Source organism: Zingiber officinale, chromosome 1A (assembly GCF_018446385.1).
Source record: "Zingiber officinale cultivar Zhangliang chromosome 1A, Zo_v1.1, whole genome shotgun sequence".
NCBI classification, from domain to species: domain Eukaryota; kingdom Viridiplantae; phylum Streptophyta; class Magnoliopsida; order Zingiberales; family Zingiberaceae; genus Zingiber; species Zingiber officinale.
The window spans coordinates 166650227-166665575 of record NC_055987.1 but is presented as its reverse complement, the minus strand read 5'-3'; the positions used below and the strand labels follow the sequence as shown (position 1 = coordinate 166665575).

The 15349-nt window shown below is 37.5% G+C and overlaps 2 protein-coding genes across 2 annotated transcripts; both read right to left on the bottom strand.

Annotated features, from left to right (window-relative positions):
* Nucleotides 1–7420: 7420 nt before the first annotated feature.
* On the bottom strand, nt 7421–10468 carry LOC122038329 (40S ribosomal protein S3-3-like). The gene is made up of 6 exons (XM_042598026.1): nt 10318–10468; nt 10071–10218; nt 9818–9989; nt 8121–8175; nt 7916–8047; nt 7421–7761 (listed from the first exon to the last, which is right to left on the bottom strand). The coding sequence occupies exons 1-6, from the start codon at nt 10345–10347 to the stop codon at nt 7597–7599; spliced, it is 702 nt and encodes a 233-aa protein (XP_042453960.1). The 5' UTR covers nt 10348–10468; the 3' UTR covers nt 7421–7596.
* Nucleotides 10469–11501: 1033 nt separating this feature from the next.
* Nucleotides 11502–15142, bottom strand: LOC122038328 (probable small nuclear ribonucleoprotein G). Its single transcript, XM_042598025.1, has 4 exons — nt 15020–15142; nt 14881–14903; nt 11837–11958; nt 11502–11758 (listed from the first exon to the last, which is right to left on the bottom strand). The coding sequence occupies exons 1-4, from the start codon at nt 15052–15054 to the stop codon at nt 11699–11701; spliced, it is 240 nt and encodes a 79-aa protein (XP_042453959.1). The 5' UTR covers nt 15055–15142; the 3' UTR covers nt 11502–11698.
* Between the last annotated feature and the right edge of the window lie 207 nt (nt 15143–15349).

Sequence of the window (15349 nt, the reverse complement as noted above, 5' to 3'; positions counted from 1 at the left end):
GTTGGCCCGATCATCTTGCTCGACTATGTCTCTGGATTAACTTCGGTTCGAACGACCGATCAGCTTCACCAACGGTCAGCTTCTGACGTGGCATTCGACGTGTCTGCTGCGATTGGCTTCGGTTAAGGAAGGGTTCGGTCGACCAAATCGTTGACAAGTCAACTTTCAGTTGACTTGCTCCGGTTCGGCTCCTTGGGTGATTGTGACCATCCGGAATAAGGCTCACCCGAACCCAGTTCCCGGCCTTCTCCTCGAGCAGGCTTCCGTCCGGCTTCTCATCCCTCGAACGCCGTGCACGTTCTTCTTGCTCCACCAGAGTACTCTTCTGCAGCTCTCTCGTCCTTCGGACACACCGAGCCCGTCGGCTCCCTTCCCGTGTCGTCCTTCTCGCTAGCTGCGTCTTCCGCTCGACTTCCTGTGCTCCTAAGTTCCTGCACACTCAGACACAGGGTTCAGACAAAATGCAGGACCTAACCAACTTGGTTGATCACATCAAAACTACCACGGGGTCCAACAGCCTGCACTGACCTTGCATTTTTGCATATCTTTCCCTGCATCTTTCTGTTGCACTGCAAAATCGTGTGTCACCTCTTGTTCTTTTTCATCTCCTATCCCACAGAAAGAAACAAAAAGTTCATGAATCGGGCAAAGGATCGTCCGTACCTCCATCACGTCCTCAACCTCCTACTGATCCGATATTCCCTAATGCTGCTATGCAGCAAGCCTTTAGCAAACACACCTTCAAACTCATAACTCCTAGATCTGTTGATTTTCAATACTATAGGACGTCTTGTTTTGATACCTATAACCAGTTCAAACACTATAAACTTGACTCATTGTTAACCTGTGAAAGGGATGTCAATGTAAGTCTTGTCTCCGAATTTTATAATAATTTGGACACTTCTGATGGTGTAAATTATCGCACTCACGTTGTGAAACGGAGCTTGGACTTCTCCTATGAGATCCTTCAATCTTTTCTAGGTTGTCTACCATCCAACAATGACTTTGTTTTTTATCCCACTCTACCTGATGAGTTGCCTCCACCTTTTGAGCATCTCAGCATTGCATCCATGCATCAGTTCCTTTTTTATCGTCCTCGTCCAGATGGGCCAAATGCTCAAATCACTAAGTTTTCTTCACTTGAGTTATCGGCTGAGAACACCGCCTTGTTTAAAGTGATCATTAATTGTCTTTTCCCCATTGTTTCTCGTGCCTTAGCAGCTCTGTGACCTCCTCACATGTTTGCCCTATATGTCATTTGTCATTCCCTTGACATCAACATCGCTCTGAACATTTTTCATTGCATCATTCATTTTACCCAGCCAATGCAGTAGACGGTCCACATGCCTTTCGGGCATCTTATCACAGACTGGCTGGAGTCCCAGAAGATAGATGTCTCCCGGGGACGGCTGGAGCACATGACTATTGCTTATTCTCGGATTTCTTCCCGCTCCTTCATGAAGACGGGCTTAGTTGGTGGTCCAGCGGGAGTTCGATGGCGCGATGGACATTCTTTTGGTGAGGGTCCCAGGGCTCGCCGCAGGGGGGATGCACAGGCATTGGTTCCTACGGCAGATGATGCTGAGGAGGATATCCCCGAGCCAGCTTCTCCGACATTCGAGGAGACTGTCGACACTCGCCTGGAGGAGCTGACCATGGAGGTAGCCGACCTGCGTTCCACGATGGATACCATGGTCCATCGACAGACTTCGATGCAAGCGACTATGGATACATTAGTGGATTTAGTGAGCTCCTGGGTGACGGGTCATCCGTCTCAGTCTGTTCCATCCACAGCTCCTATTCCCCATACTGAGGATGCTGCTGGTGCTGACTCTGCGACGGTTCCTGCTCCAGCTAGTACGTCTGCTCCTCCTGCTGTTGCTGATCCCACTCCTTCGGGAGACGAGCTCATCGAGTTTTATGTCTCTTTGTGATATGTTATTGTACGTCTTATGGATGGTTGTTATGGAGTCCTTATGTGAACTCTATTTTATTTTTGGATATCTGATATGCTACTTGTTCTACCTTTTATTTTGTTTCTACAATTCACGTGGTTATATTTTGTTGATATCTGTGTGGTTTAGGGAGAGTAATCCTTGGATTTATTATGTGTGCTTAGTACACATTTTGAGGAGAAGTTCTGTTTGTTTTGATATTTGACAAAGGGGGAGATATATGTTGAAGTTCATGCTAAATAAAATTTAAATTGAAACTCAAGTTTACTGTGTATGCTCATACTTACTGCTTATGTTTAACTTCAACGTTGTTGCAATCATTATTTATCATTGTACTATTATGGTATATTGGAAATTGGCCTAAACTTAAATAGATTGTCAAACATCAAAAAGGGGGAGATTGTTGGTGCAATCATGCCCTGGAAGTTTCAATGTGTTGACAATTATTTAAGTTTAGGTTAATACGTTGGATCTAACATACAGTGTGAGTTTGCAGGAGAAGTTCTTGCAGGTCGGAAGACTGGATGCAAGGCAAGAGAAGTCCAAGAAGGTCGAGGACCGGATTCTTGGCAAAAGAATCCTTGCAGGTCAGAAGACCGGATGCAAGGCAAGAGAAGTCCAAGAATGTCGAGGACCGGATTCTTGGCAAGAGAAGTTCCTGCAGGTCATAAAGCTGGATGCATGATCCCTCACATATCAGAAATCGATTAGAAAATCGATTTAGACACGGCTGTGAGGCAGAATGCCTCTAGATTGATCAGTCGATCGATTGAAAGGAAGCCAATCAATCGGTCGATCGATTGGGAAGGTTCTGCGCGAAGCACAGAGTGCTTCTGGATCAATCAGCCGATCGATTGGGGAAAACCAATCGATCGAGCGATCGATCTAGGAAGCTTCTGTGCGAAGCACAGAATGCTTCTGGCTCGATCAGCCGATCTATTGGGGCAATCCAATCGATCGAGCGATCAATCCAGGAAGCCTCTGTACGAAGCACAGATTTCTCTTGGATCGATCAGCCGATCGATTGAGGTTACTCAATCGATCGGGCGATCGATTCACAGAGTTGCGATTTCACGAGCAGAGGTCTGAATCGATTCAAGAACTGCACCGATCGATTAAAACTCAAGTGAAGCAATCTAAGCCGTTGATCATGACACGATGGTTTGCAACGGATACTTATGAATCGATCCAAATATGACTCCGATCGATTCACGGCAACGGCTACGTGAGAAACTGCTAGTTTTCTCAACGTTTAAAGGCATGGAAGAAAAAGAAAAGATATAAGAAAAGAAACATATATTGTTCCATTGCTCTCCAAGGTCTCAACTCTCTCAAGTGCTCAAGATCTTCAAAAAGTACTCAAGTTCAAGATCTCCATCTCGCTACTTTCTCAAATCTCACTCTGCGAAGAAGAAGCATTTTTAAAGCCTGTAATCTTTCTTTTCTTCTTCATTGTGGTGAGTGTGATCCTTTACTTTAGAGAGGGGGAGTTGTAATCTTGTAAGGTTTCTCCACCTTCGGTGTGATTCCGAGAAGGAGGATTTTGATAGTGGAAGAGTGTGAGTGATGTGGATCCTTGGACTAGTCACCTCCTTGGAGAGGTGGATACCAAGTAAATATCAGAGTTAGCATTGCAATCGAGTCTCCACTGCGCAAAATCAAGTTGATCAAGAAAACGAAGTGAGTCATTCACCCCCCCCCCCCTCTAGCTCAACCGATCCTAACACACTCATGGTGTCGGTTAAGGCCATTTTCCATGGATTTTGATTTGCCATGAAAAATCCTTAGATCAAACCTAGTGCTCCAATACCATAAAGAGAAATCAGGAAGAAAAGTAATTGTTTTTTCTTATTACTTCAACTAGAAATTACATCAATAAATAGAAGAAATATAAATTACTAAAATCAACGATTATTTCTTGATTTTATGAGATCAGAATCTCAAAGATTTTTTCCTAATTTTCAAATATTATTTCTTGATTTTATGAAACCATGATCTTCTAATTTTCCAACATGCAGTCGTGTGGATAATCAGAAAACTAGAATATCAATCTTATCAAGATTAAGGAAAAGAGGTTGATCCTACTGTTGTGAGAATATTAAGAATACTAGATTGTATGAAGACCTATCCTTCCTTGACTGAAAAAAGAGGGTCAATCCTACGGTCGTGAGGATGAGGTCAAATGTTAAGAGGGCCTATCCCACCCTGACCGGAGAGAAAAGCTCGATTCCGGTCGGCATGAGGATACGACTAGATATTAAGAAAGGGGATGTTTCGCACAGGGATGATTCCAAAGTGAGTGCATGACTAAAGACATGTGTTTACAAAGACGAGGACTGCTGAGGGGTAGGATTGAGACCGTGTGGCCGTGTAGCCAAGCTAAATGACTAAACTGAGGTCGTGTGACTAATCTAAATGACTGAATTGAGGCTGTGTAGTCAAGTTGAATGACTGAACTGAAGTCATGTGGCTGAGGAATGACTAAACTGAAGTTGTGTGGCCAAACTAAATGGCTGAACCGAGGCCAAGTGGTCAAGATGAATGACTAAATTGAGGCTAGCTGGATAATCTAAACAATTGAACTGAGACTTTGTGGTCGAGCCTTTGCAGTTACATACTTGAGTTAGTGGTCGAGTTGAAGCCGTTATGTACCTGAGTTGGAGGTCGAGTTGATATTGTTATGTTCTGAGTTGGGGGTTGAGTTAAAGTCGTTATGTACTTGAGTGGGGGATGTGTAAAGGCTTCAGAGTACTCAAGTCGGAGTCGAGTGGGGGTTACCGAGTACTATAGTCGGGTTCGAGTGCCAAATTGTTGAGCCTCTTAACGTGGCTTCGGAGGGGAGGCACCCAAGTATTAGACCATGACCTCGCAGCGACAAGCCACTCACCTTCTTTCCAACCCTTCATTGTTATACCCCCGGACCCTGGTCGGCTGAGCAAGCACACATGAGTGAGGAAGCAGCTCTAATACCTATGTCGAGGGGAAAAAAAAAAAAAAAAGAGGTTCCCTCACATAATCTTAAGTAGCCCTCTCTACCAATGGATATTTTTGATAAATAAAAATATTATAAATAACCCCTTACCTGTTATGTAATGATTTGACACAGTTACTTTAGCACCTTTATTAGTTTCTCAAATTGTAATATCTAATAATTGTACGATAGATAAGAACATTCATATCAGTTTCCCTAAACATAGATTTACCTTAAATTTTATATTTTATGTTAAAAAAATCTTTGTATCGGTTACCTATTCATTCTTTAAATTTAGATTTCATAAATAATACTTCTCTAAATTTAGATAATGAAATTTATTCTCTAAATATTAAAATATTATTTAATTTGGGAGAGAGAAAAAATAACGAGAATGTATTAGGTAATAAAAAGTAGATATGACATAGGAGAGAGAGAATAATAAAAAAAAGAGAGAGAAGAAAATAATAAAAAAATAAATATAATGAAAAATTAGGATAGCTGATATAGTGTATAATGAAAAATGATTGTCTAAATTTAATAAAATGGATGGTTTACCTTAAATTTAAGAGATATTATATAGAAACTAGAAACTGATATGGATGGTCTAAGTTGCTAATCTCATTCATATATAGGATATATAATCCTTAATTAGCATTGTGAAGTTCTTTTCCCCCTCTTGTATTATAACCGTGTATAGGCTCACTGAAATCATGCTAGCATCATGTTCTAGGATTGTGCCTCGTCGCAGAGGGAGGGAAAATCCAATTCCAAGGATTGCAGTTGCCTCATTCAACTAGAACGGTTAGATGTCTAACTAATGTTGAAGCTTTTGCACTCCATGATGAAGATGTAGAAGAAGTCACTACATTGTTCTCCCAGTTGAGAAACCCATGCGGACAAGGAGCTATTAGGTAATGTGCAATTTTTCTGGATACAGTGCCTTTGATTTTGTAACATCATTCTACATATTTGAGTCTACAACTACAAGACGTCATGGTTCAAAAATGTTTCCTTTTCCTCTTGTTTCTTGGTAATTTGAGGGTCATAAAAGCTTATTTACCAGATAAAAGTGCTACGATGAAGAACCACGTTTGGTAATCTTTGACAAGTGATAGCAAATATGAGAATGTGTGATTCCATTCGATTCCAATTTCAATAATTTCCATTTGTTTTCGAGATGAGGCTTGGTAGATTGGCATACACCATATTATATTAGATTTTGTGCAAGTATATCATCTAAGATTGCCTAATGCCTTATTATTTCAATTTCAGGTACGAATCACCCCCATCAGAAAAACATGGCTGCCGTGCATTCAAGTGGCTTGGAGATACTGGCAGAAGCGTTTGAAGTGTGCTAACATCCCAAACAATTTGTCTGCTAATCATGCAGCTCGATGCTGAACATGGATCACCCCTCAGGATTTGGGTAGATTAGGATTCAAGGTATCATGAAACTTTGGATGAATTTCTCTCATACGATGCCTGCCATTGTTTATATGAATAATTCATGTGCATCCCATGTGCCTCAATTAGGTTTGAACTTCCTGGTGGATCATTCTAAACCAGCAGAGAAATATTGTGATGCCACAATTCAAAGGATTAGTGTGAAATTAATGTGTATACATGTGACACTGGTTTAGACATTCGTTAGGATCATATTTGGAAGAAAACCCTTCCAAGTACTGCGGCAGTTCCATCCTTCAGCTCCATCTCACTCAATTCTAGATCTGGATGAACAGAATTGAATTATTCCATTCAAGAAATCATAGGTTTACAGATTTATGATCCAACAAGCTAGAACTCTAACACAAACACACTTGCGTACGACTTAACCCACACACACAATAACTATTCTCGTAGAAAATGAGAGTCAGCAGAGGGAACCAATGATCATGTAAGTAGGAGATCGTGATCAACACCTGAAAGCAAACCCTTGGCAATGGAGCAACTGCCTCTTCGGCAAGGGAACAAAGAAGAATTGGTCAAGGAGAGCCAATAGAAGATGAAGAGTGTATTGGAATTGCCAGTAAGCAGTGAGCATATTTCTCCCCTTCCATTCAGGATGCGAACATTCTTAAGATGGAGGGAAGAATTGACTGGATTGGGATAGGCAGTAACCAGTGGCCATTTTTGTCCCCTTCTTTTCAGATGTGATCATTGTTAAGACGGAGGGAAGGGTTTAAACTTTATTGCGTAGACAGGCGAGCGACCTGGTAGGTACTGAAGTCTGAGATTGAGAAAAGACAAAATGGACGAAGCACGTGGAGGCTGTTGATAGGGCAATAATTGTGAAGAAATCGAAATCTCTGGAGAAAATCAGTTACACATATTTTTGTTTTAATGGAAACCCTCAGAACGCACCCAATTTCATTAACCAGGAGAAGAAAAATCTATCAACTGTATATAGATTTGAAAAAAAGAAGGTAAAAATCGAGAAGATGTTCCATGATCCCAAAACATACATGAAGAGCATGCTTTCTAGAAATAAAGATTAAATGAAAATCGACCACCAAAGAAATCACTAGTTTGGAAGATGGCAATAGCAAAAACAGTACAGGCTTAAACAAGGATAAATAGCCCTTACTGGTTACTACATCACATATGTTTTGCGAAAGTCATAACAAGGCAGCTCGTCTAGTAAAATTCATGTGAAGCAAACACTCGTCATCATGCAATGGGTATCTCCGCAGGCACCAAAACGGCTGGTCTCATGTATTCCTCTTCATCCTTTGGTGGATGGATAGTGACAAGATCTGGAAGTGGAGTCGTGGGCCCTTGCTTCCCCTTTGGATCCCAGTCCAACATAATTTTGACCTTGATTCCAAGAACACCCTAAAGATTTGGGGGAAACAAGATTTTATTAGGTAGACCAAGTGCACAAAAGGTATAGTAGCTATGTTATTTGCCACTTGGATTCAATGTTGAAACTAAAAATCCTTGCAGTTTTTGTGGCGTGTAGAATAGATTAGTGTATTTCAGAACTAACCTGTCTAAGAAGAACATGCCTCACTGCAGAGTCAATGTATTCCTTTACTGGCTGACCAGAAGAAATCATGTATCCATCCTTGAACTTCATGGATTTAGCTCGCTGGGCCCTGAGCTTTCCACTTACTATTACCTGAAAGAAAATCAGGGATCAAAATACCACATTCATTGAAAGGTCGATGGATCTCTGGAATAAATTTGTGTACCTCACATCCCTTTGCACCACTCTCCATGACAAACCTCAAGACACCATAACAGGCCCTGCAAGAAAGCACAAGTGAATAACACATTGTTATTCTAAAAGATTATCAATGAGATACGCCAATTTTTGAAAGAGCAATGAAAAATATTGACTAAAAATTATTTAGCAACTAGAAAAAGAGATGGATTCAACTGCCTCTGAAACTAGAATAGGCAAGACGAAAGAACTGCATGAAGTCTCAACAGGATTCATAAAAGATTATGTCAAAATCTTGGGCAACAGCAGAAGTCATATTGGCCATGAATCAGCTTTTCAGGGAATAAAAAAATATTATTGGATAAGAAACCGACTAGGAGCACCACGTGGGTGCCATTAGACTTCCTGTATGTTGCCTAAAATACAAGCTATGCACTACTAGCCGTCTTACTAAATTCTAACTCTCTAAGCTATCAAATAATGTATTGTTGAATGACATAACAAGGAATACTTCAGATCTAGATCAGTAGCCAGACAAGGAACAGGATCTGATTGATGTATAACTAGAGATCAAGTCATAAAACTAATATAAGAATGATAAATCATAAAATTGAAGTACCAAAAAAACAACAAGAACAAATCATGGAAATCATGAGACATACGATTCAAACACTAACATAGGAAGTGTAAAAGATAATCATAAAAATAATTCCTAAAATACACAATCCTACATAAAAAATACTATCTGCTTAATCAAGTAGAAACTATATTTTTGCTAAATGAATCATATTAAATGTTTCATAATAAATGATTCCTACAACAAGAAATGAATTATTTGCATTATATGAAAAGCTGATAGAAGCTAAGAAAGGACCAAGTTTAACAAAAAGGTAAAAACATCCAATATGGCAAACTAGTTGGAAAGTCAACATATGATTATAGAAGTACAAAATAATATTCAATACATAATGAAGCATTAATATGTTGCCAATCGCTTTAGTCATGAGATTAGGAGACAGCATGACTACATATGCATCAATGGCAATATCAATGTCGTCATCTTCCGACACAAAGTTGGCACAAAACAACCTATTTGATGTAAGGATGACAAACATCACCAAACAAAATCAAAATAAGATAAAAGCAATTTCTTACTCAAAATGGGGAAAAAAAAAAATCATGACACCAAACAATTTACAAAGTACACAAAATATGATTATAGGAGAAATTGAAACAATGTTTGATTACTTTGTAGATCCATGGACATGTTGCCAGGATCTTTAATAATGGATTAAGGCCTTCACAACATGATATCATAACCAGTAATCTCAAAATTGTCACCTTCTGATACTAAGTTGGTACTAAGTAGCCATCTCTTTATAGATGATACAAGAGAGTTTTCTATGGAGATTTAAGAGCATACAGACACATATCAAAATAAAAATAACATTGAAGTGTTTAAAAAATAGTACCTTGTGGTTTACACAAAACAACAGAATTTAATTTCAACCTAAATAACCTAGGGCGAATGGAGTGTATCATACTGAATATAAACGTGAATAGCTTGGACAAACGCTCAGGAAGAGGAAATGGCTTCGGACTAGAGTTTCCCGTAATAATAAAATCTTGAAGTCTAATTAGGTACACAATGTAGAATAGAGCAGCAATAAAAATAATACCATCGTCACACATGGATTGGAAACAAACGGTAAATCAAATACCAACCTGCGAACAGCAAGGCCACCGAGAAGTTTGTAACGCAGTGATTCAGCTTGAGCAATAGCACAGAGCCCCCTATTGTTCACCTTCTCTGCGTAGAGCTCCACGCCGTTCTCAGGAAATTTGAATCTTTTCTGGACCACCGATGTCAACTCCCTAATTCTTCTGCCCTTCTCGCCTGAAGCATCAATCAAGAGGCAATCAAAAATTGCCTCATCTATAAACCGAAACAAACTCCAAAATCAGGAAGACAACTCACCAAGGACATTCTGAGTGCGGGTCGCCCGGATAATGATCTCTGTTCGCATGGGCGTAACCCTAACCTCGACACCAGAATAGCCATCCTCAGCGAGTTCTCTTGTCAGGACCTCGTTCAACTCGGCAAAGAACACTCCGTCCGCTACGAACTGTACGACGATAGAGAATTCACCAAAACAAACGATTTAAGGGTGAAGGACTGAAACAAAATGGCGAAAAAAGAACATTCATATTGGAGAAGGGCCAACCTTTCGCTTCTTGCTCATTTGGGTCGCCATGGCTATCGCACTCGCGCCGCGCGTAGTCCCTTCGACGAATGCTTCGCTCGTCTGGAAATCAAACCCTAGCAATGGAGAGACATGGTATTAAATAGGAGTTGGGCGGAGGATCGAACGGTCCGAAAGCGATAGACGGTTCAAGTAGATGATGGGAGCTAAAGAAAAACAGAACCGTCAGATGAATGAAATGCGCCATTCTAATGAATCAGAACCGTTATTTCGTACAAATTTCATTTTACCCCCACAGTTTGTGATCCTTTTCAAAATGTTCCTATGGTTTTCGAACTATTGCTTTACCCTATAGAAATTTCGAAATGTAATTCGTCATGGTCTTTTTATAAATCAATTTACAGTTATTGTGTATTACCATAATATCATATTACAATCTAATTTTAAAAAACCAATTTGTGTCAATTATTATTATCAAAACATCAAATTACAAACTGATTTTCAAATCTGTCGGATTCATCATAAGCACCCAAGAAGCTTTCGTCAATACGAAATCTTAATAAAAAAAACACCCAGATATAAAACTTCCGTCAGTACGAAATCTTAAAAAAATTGAAACAAATTAAATCTATTATTCACAATTTAATCACTATTTTTACGACTCTGAATCCATAACTTCTAAATCACACTTTTAATAGTTTCGATATTTCTTAAAGTCAACAATCAATAATACAAACTTTTAAAAAATCAAAATCTAATAAGCAAAACTTAGGATACATTTGATTTGTACATTTTTTATTTTTATTTTCTAAAAAATATACATATTTTAAAAAATAAAAAAAATAATTTTTTATCATTCCCTATTTTTTAAAAAAATACTATTTATTTTTTAAAAAAATGGACAAACTAAATATCATTTTTTAGAAACATACATTTTTTTTAAAATGAAAATGAAAAATATACAAACTAAACACACCCTTAAGTTCTTTTCAAATGTAACCACAAATTGATTTAATGTCGGACTGCGCTGAAACAAAATGACCCAATGAAAGAAAAACTTAAGGCCTCTGTTATATAGCAACTCTTAATTTGATCATGGCACTTCTGAAGAAACATTGAAAATTCAATTTGCCTAAAAGCATTTCCAATCATAAGCATGGATTCAATATTTCATGAAACGAAAAAAAAAACACTCACGATGCGGATACAAAAATACAAAGTGATCAATGATTAATATGAGCTTCGTACAAAATTGAAAGATTTGAAGGGAAAACAATGTCATACTTTCTTAACCACGTTTTGGACAATTGGAAAACATATCGCCTGTTAATAGTCCCTATCAGACTTATAGGATTTCGTCAGTAACACAGCTAACAGAATCGCCGAGGAGGAGAGAGAGGAATTATGTTCTGGCAACAGGCTCCAACGCTTCAATCATCACCACACTATTTCCTCGAATAACCTACAAAAGGATTTCCAATTCTTTGAACAGGGCATGGCTTAAAAAATCATCAGAATAATGTTGGCCAGAGGAACTCACCACCATGCCAATGTCATTCTTCTCATTGCCATTCATCTCCACTGTGTTTTCGATGACAAGGTTCATAAATTGGTCGAACCCACGAAGAGTGCCAACCACAACGCAATTTGCATTCAGTTTTACTGAAACAGGAGTTCAAAGTTGAGTGATATCAATGCATTCATGATAGATAAAGCGAAGAATGAGACTACTGAGGATTATAACAGTGCATCACAAATGTCATGCTACAATAATGAACAGCCTAAATGGAATAATATCATTTGCAATTAGACTATTTAATACACGTGCCAAATAGTCATACTGTTGACAAACAATTTTTCAGAACTTCAAGAAATTTGAGATGGATCACCTTCCCACTTCAATCTTCACTCCAGGAAATTGTGTAATACAATATATCAATGGAAATTTGCTATCATCCACTACCCAATTCAAAATAAACAAGTTTCACGTGTTGTCAATTGTCAGTCTTACAATTTGTGAATGAGGAAATCAGCTGTGCACTTTCCAACACTTGAGTATTTACCTATGGGCTGTTCGTAATTTTCTTTTTTTTTTTTCATTCTATCAATTCCAGATGATATTCCGATAGAGATATGAAAGTGCGGAGGGAAGTAGTGTATTGAATGACTTACGAAGTCATTCAATTTGATATTGAAAACAAAAAAAATATTAGAGAGTTGATCTATGGATAATAAATCCTCTAGTGTCCCCTATCTAAAAACAAAGGAGATGTACAAAATTATGCAAATTATAAGGATATTAAGCTTCATATCATGAAACTTCGAGAAATAGTGAATGAAAGAAAGACCAAGGACAAAGAGTATGGTGACAAAAATCAATTTGAATTTATGCCTCAAAGATCGACAATAGAAGTTATATATCTTCTCAAACAACTAATTGAAAAATATCGAAAAAATAAATAAAAGTAAGATTTACACATAATATTAGTTGACCTAAAAAAACTTAAGACAAAGAAATTATATGAAGAATTCTAGAAATACGTATGCGAAACCTAGAGCGAAGAGTGACCTAAGCAAATCCCATCTTTTTATAGTAATCATGGATGATCTTACTAAACACATCCAAGATATTTTATCATGGTGTATATTGTTAGCAGATAATATTATTTTGATAGATGAGAGATGTGAAGGTTAAGCTTGAATCTTGGTGTTGGAAATGAAGGTTTTAAACTTAGCAGAGTAAAGAAAGAATATATGAAATTTAAGTTTAATAATGTCAAACGTAGTAGCAACTGTTAAAATAGGAGATGACAAGTTACTTGTAACTAAGAGGATTAAGTATTTAAAATCGAGGGGTTGAGATATGTCTTACATTAAATATAAGCAAAATGGTAAATGAAGGAAAGTATTAGATGTTCTTTGGGATCCTAAAATACCTCTAAAACTTAAAAAGAAGTTATATAAAATAACAATTAGACATGTTATGTTATATAAAGCTGAATATTAGGTTATAACTCAAGCACGTGAGCAGAAAATAAGAATTGCAAAGATGAAGATGTTAAGATGAATGTGCAGACATGAGGATGGATAGGATAAGAAACAAGATCATTAGAAAGAAAGTCGGAATTGTGCATATTGATTAAAAATTCTAAGAGACATCTTAAGAATTGTGCATATTGATTAAAAATTCTAAGAGACATGTTTAAGATGGCAAAAACATGTACTTAGATGACTAATAAATGTTTTAGTTAGACGATATAAATATGACAAATATGCACATGAAACGAGAAAGAGGAAGACTAAACAAGACTTGGTTATTAATAATAAAAAATAATAAAATTTATTTAGATATAGTTGATGATATAATAGGGAGATAGAGCTCAATGGTATAGGAGAATCCAAATAGCCGACCCCACCTAATGGAACAAGGATTGGTTGTTACTGCTATTTGTAAATTCCAATTCCTTGACGAAATTAAAAAGGAGTATCATCATCATAACTTCTTTTTTGTTGATAGAAAAAAAATTACACTGGCATAGTCTAACATAGTAGAACATTTATCATTGCTCATACATTTGTATGGCACCTAACCTAAGATGCCATGATTCTTTTTTCTTCCATGTCATAGGTATTTTTCATTGTTATGATATAGCAACTATATGGTTTTGCTTCTATTGACACTATTGTGCATGACATTCTTATTAACAAATACATGTTATCTTAATGCATTTAACACGTCAGGAATTTCTCAAAATATTAGGTTTCTCATGTCCATTTTATCCAATCATTTTAGCCATTTATTAACTGATGCATCCCGGACTTCTCCCATGCATTTCGATTTCTAATTTAAGGTTGACAAACACAACTATTCTCATTTGAATGGCTAGATGAGTCAAAATCCATATAAATATTGAAAATAAATCGTAATCCTTCAGGCATCCATGATAAAAACAAAACAAAATAAAAAACAATGGCAGTCTCACTTTATCTGCCTATGAAGATATCTAGCCTGTGAGACCAACTAGAACCACAAGACCAAATATGACTAACATTTGACATGAGCAACAACTACAGGATACTTTAACAAGAGAGATCAGACATTTGGTATGAGGTAATCATGCTTTGTCATGCAGAGTAACTTCAAAACAACACCGGTTTTTTTAACCATCAAAATGTGATTCAAAACTCAATGACACAGTAAAAGCAATTGAGTTTACCTATTCTAAGCATATAGTAAATAAAGACAACCGTAAGCATATTGATACAATCAAGCACTCGTATGAAATGTTTAATGACCAAAATAAGCAAGAATTTGTTCAGTATCTACTTTCTACTTGAGTGGATGCTCAAAACCAGAAACTCCTATCTCCTAGTTGTTCATCCATATAGACTGTCAACAATATTACTTTGCAGCAGTAATATGCCTATAAACGAACTGTTTGAACTAGTCGTTTAACAATAGCAACTCGAGAGTTCGAAATCTCGTAAAAACGCCATGAAATCAAATCCCAAAAGTAATGATTTCTCGTAAGAAAAGAGTATTATAGAACTAAAACCAGAGTATTCTGCCATAAAAGAACTCACTTTGAAGCTTCTTGTCCATGTACCTGAAGAAGCAACGCGGGTATTGGCAGTGAGAATCAAACTTACACTCGAAATGAAGAAAAGATTGGAAAGAAGCGAAGAAATGGAAAATCAACGAAAGCAAAGACGATCAACTCACTTCTTAAGATCCGGAGGTTGGCCCGATCGGCTCATGATGACGAGGAGCGAGAAGCAATCGACGAGTAAAACCCTAGCTGTTGTCTTTATTAGCTAGCGTGGTAAGCAGCTAGGCGGACGCGGGTTGCAGAATAAAGAGAAGATTTTATGATTTGCCCCTGAATTTAACTCGATTTTCAATTTGGCGACAATTTGCTTCAGTTTCTCAGTTTTAGGAGGTTGTTTGCTAAATTGAAAGCTTTTGTTTTTTGCGGAATTATAAAATTATATTTTACTATTTTGAAATTCCAAGATAAAATCTAAAATTTTGATGCATTAACTAAATCATCAA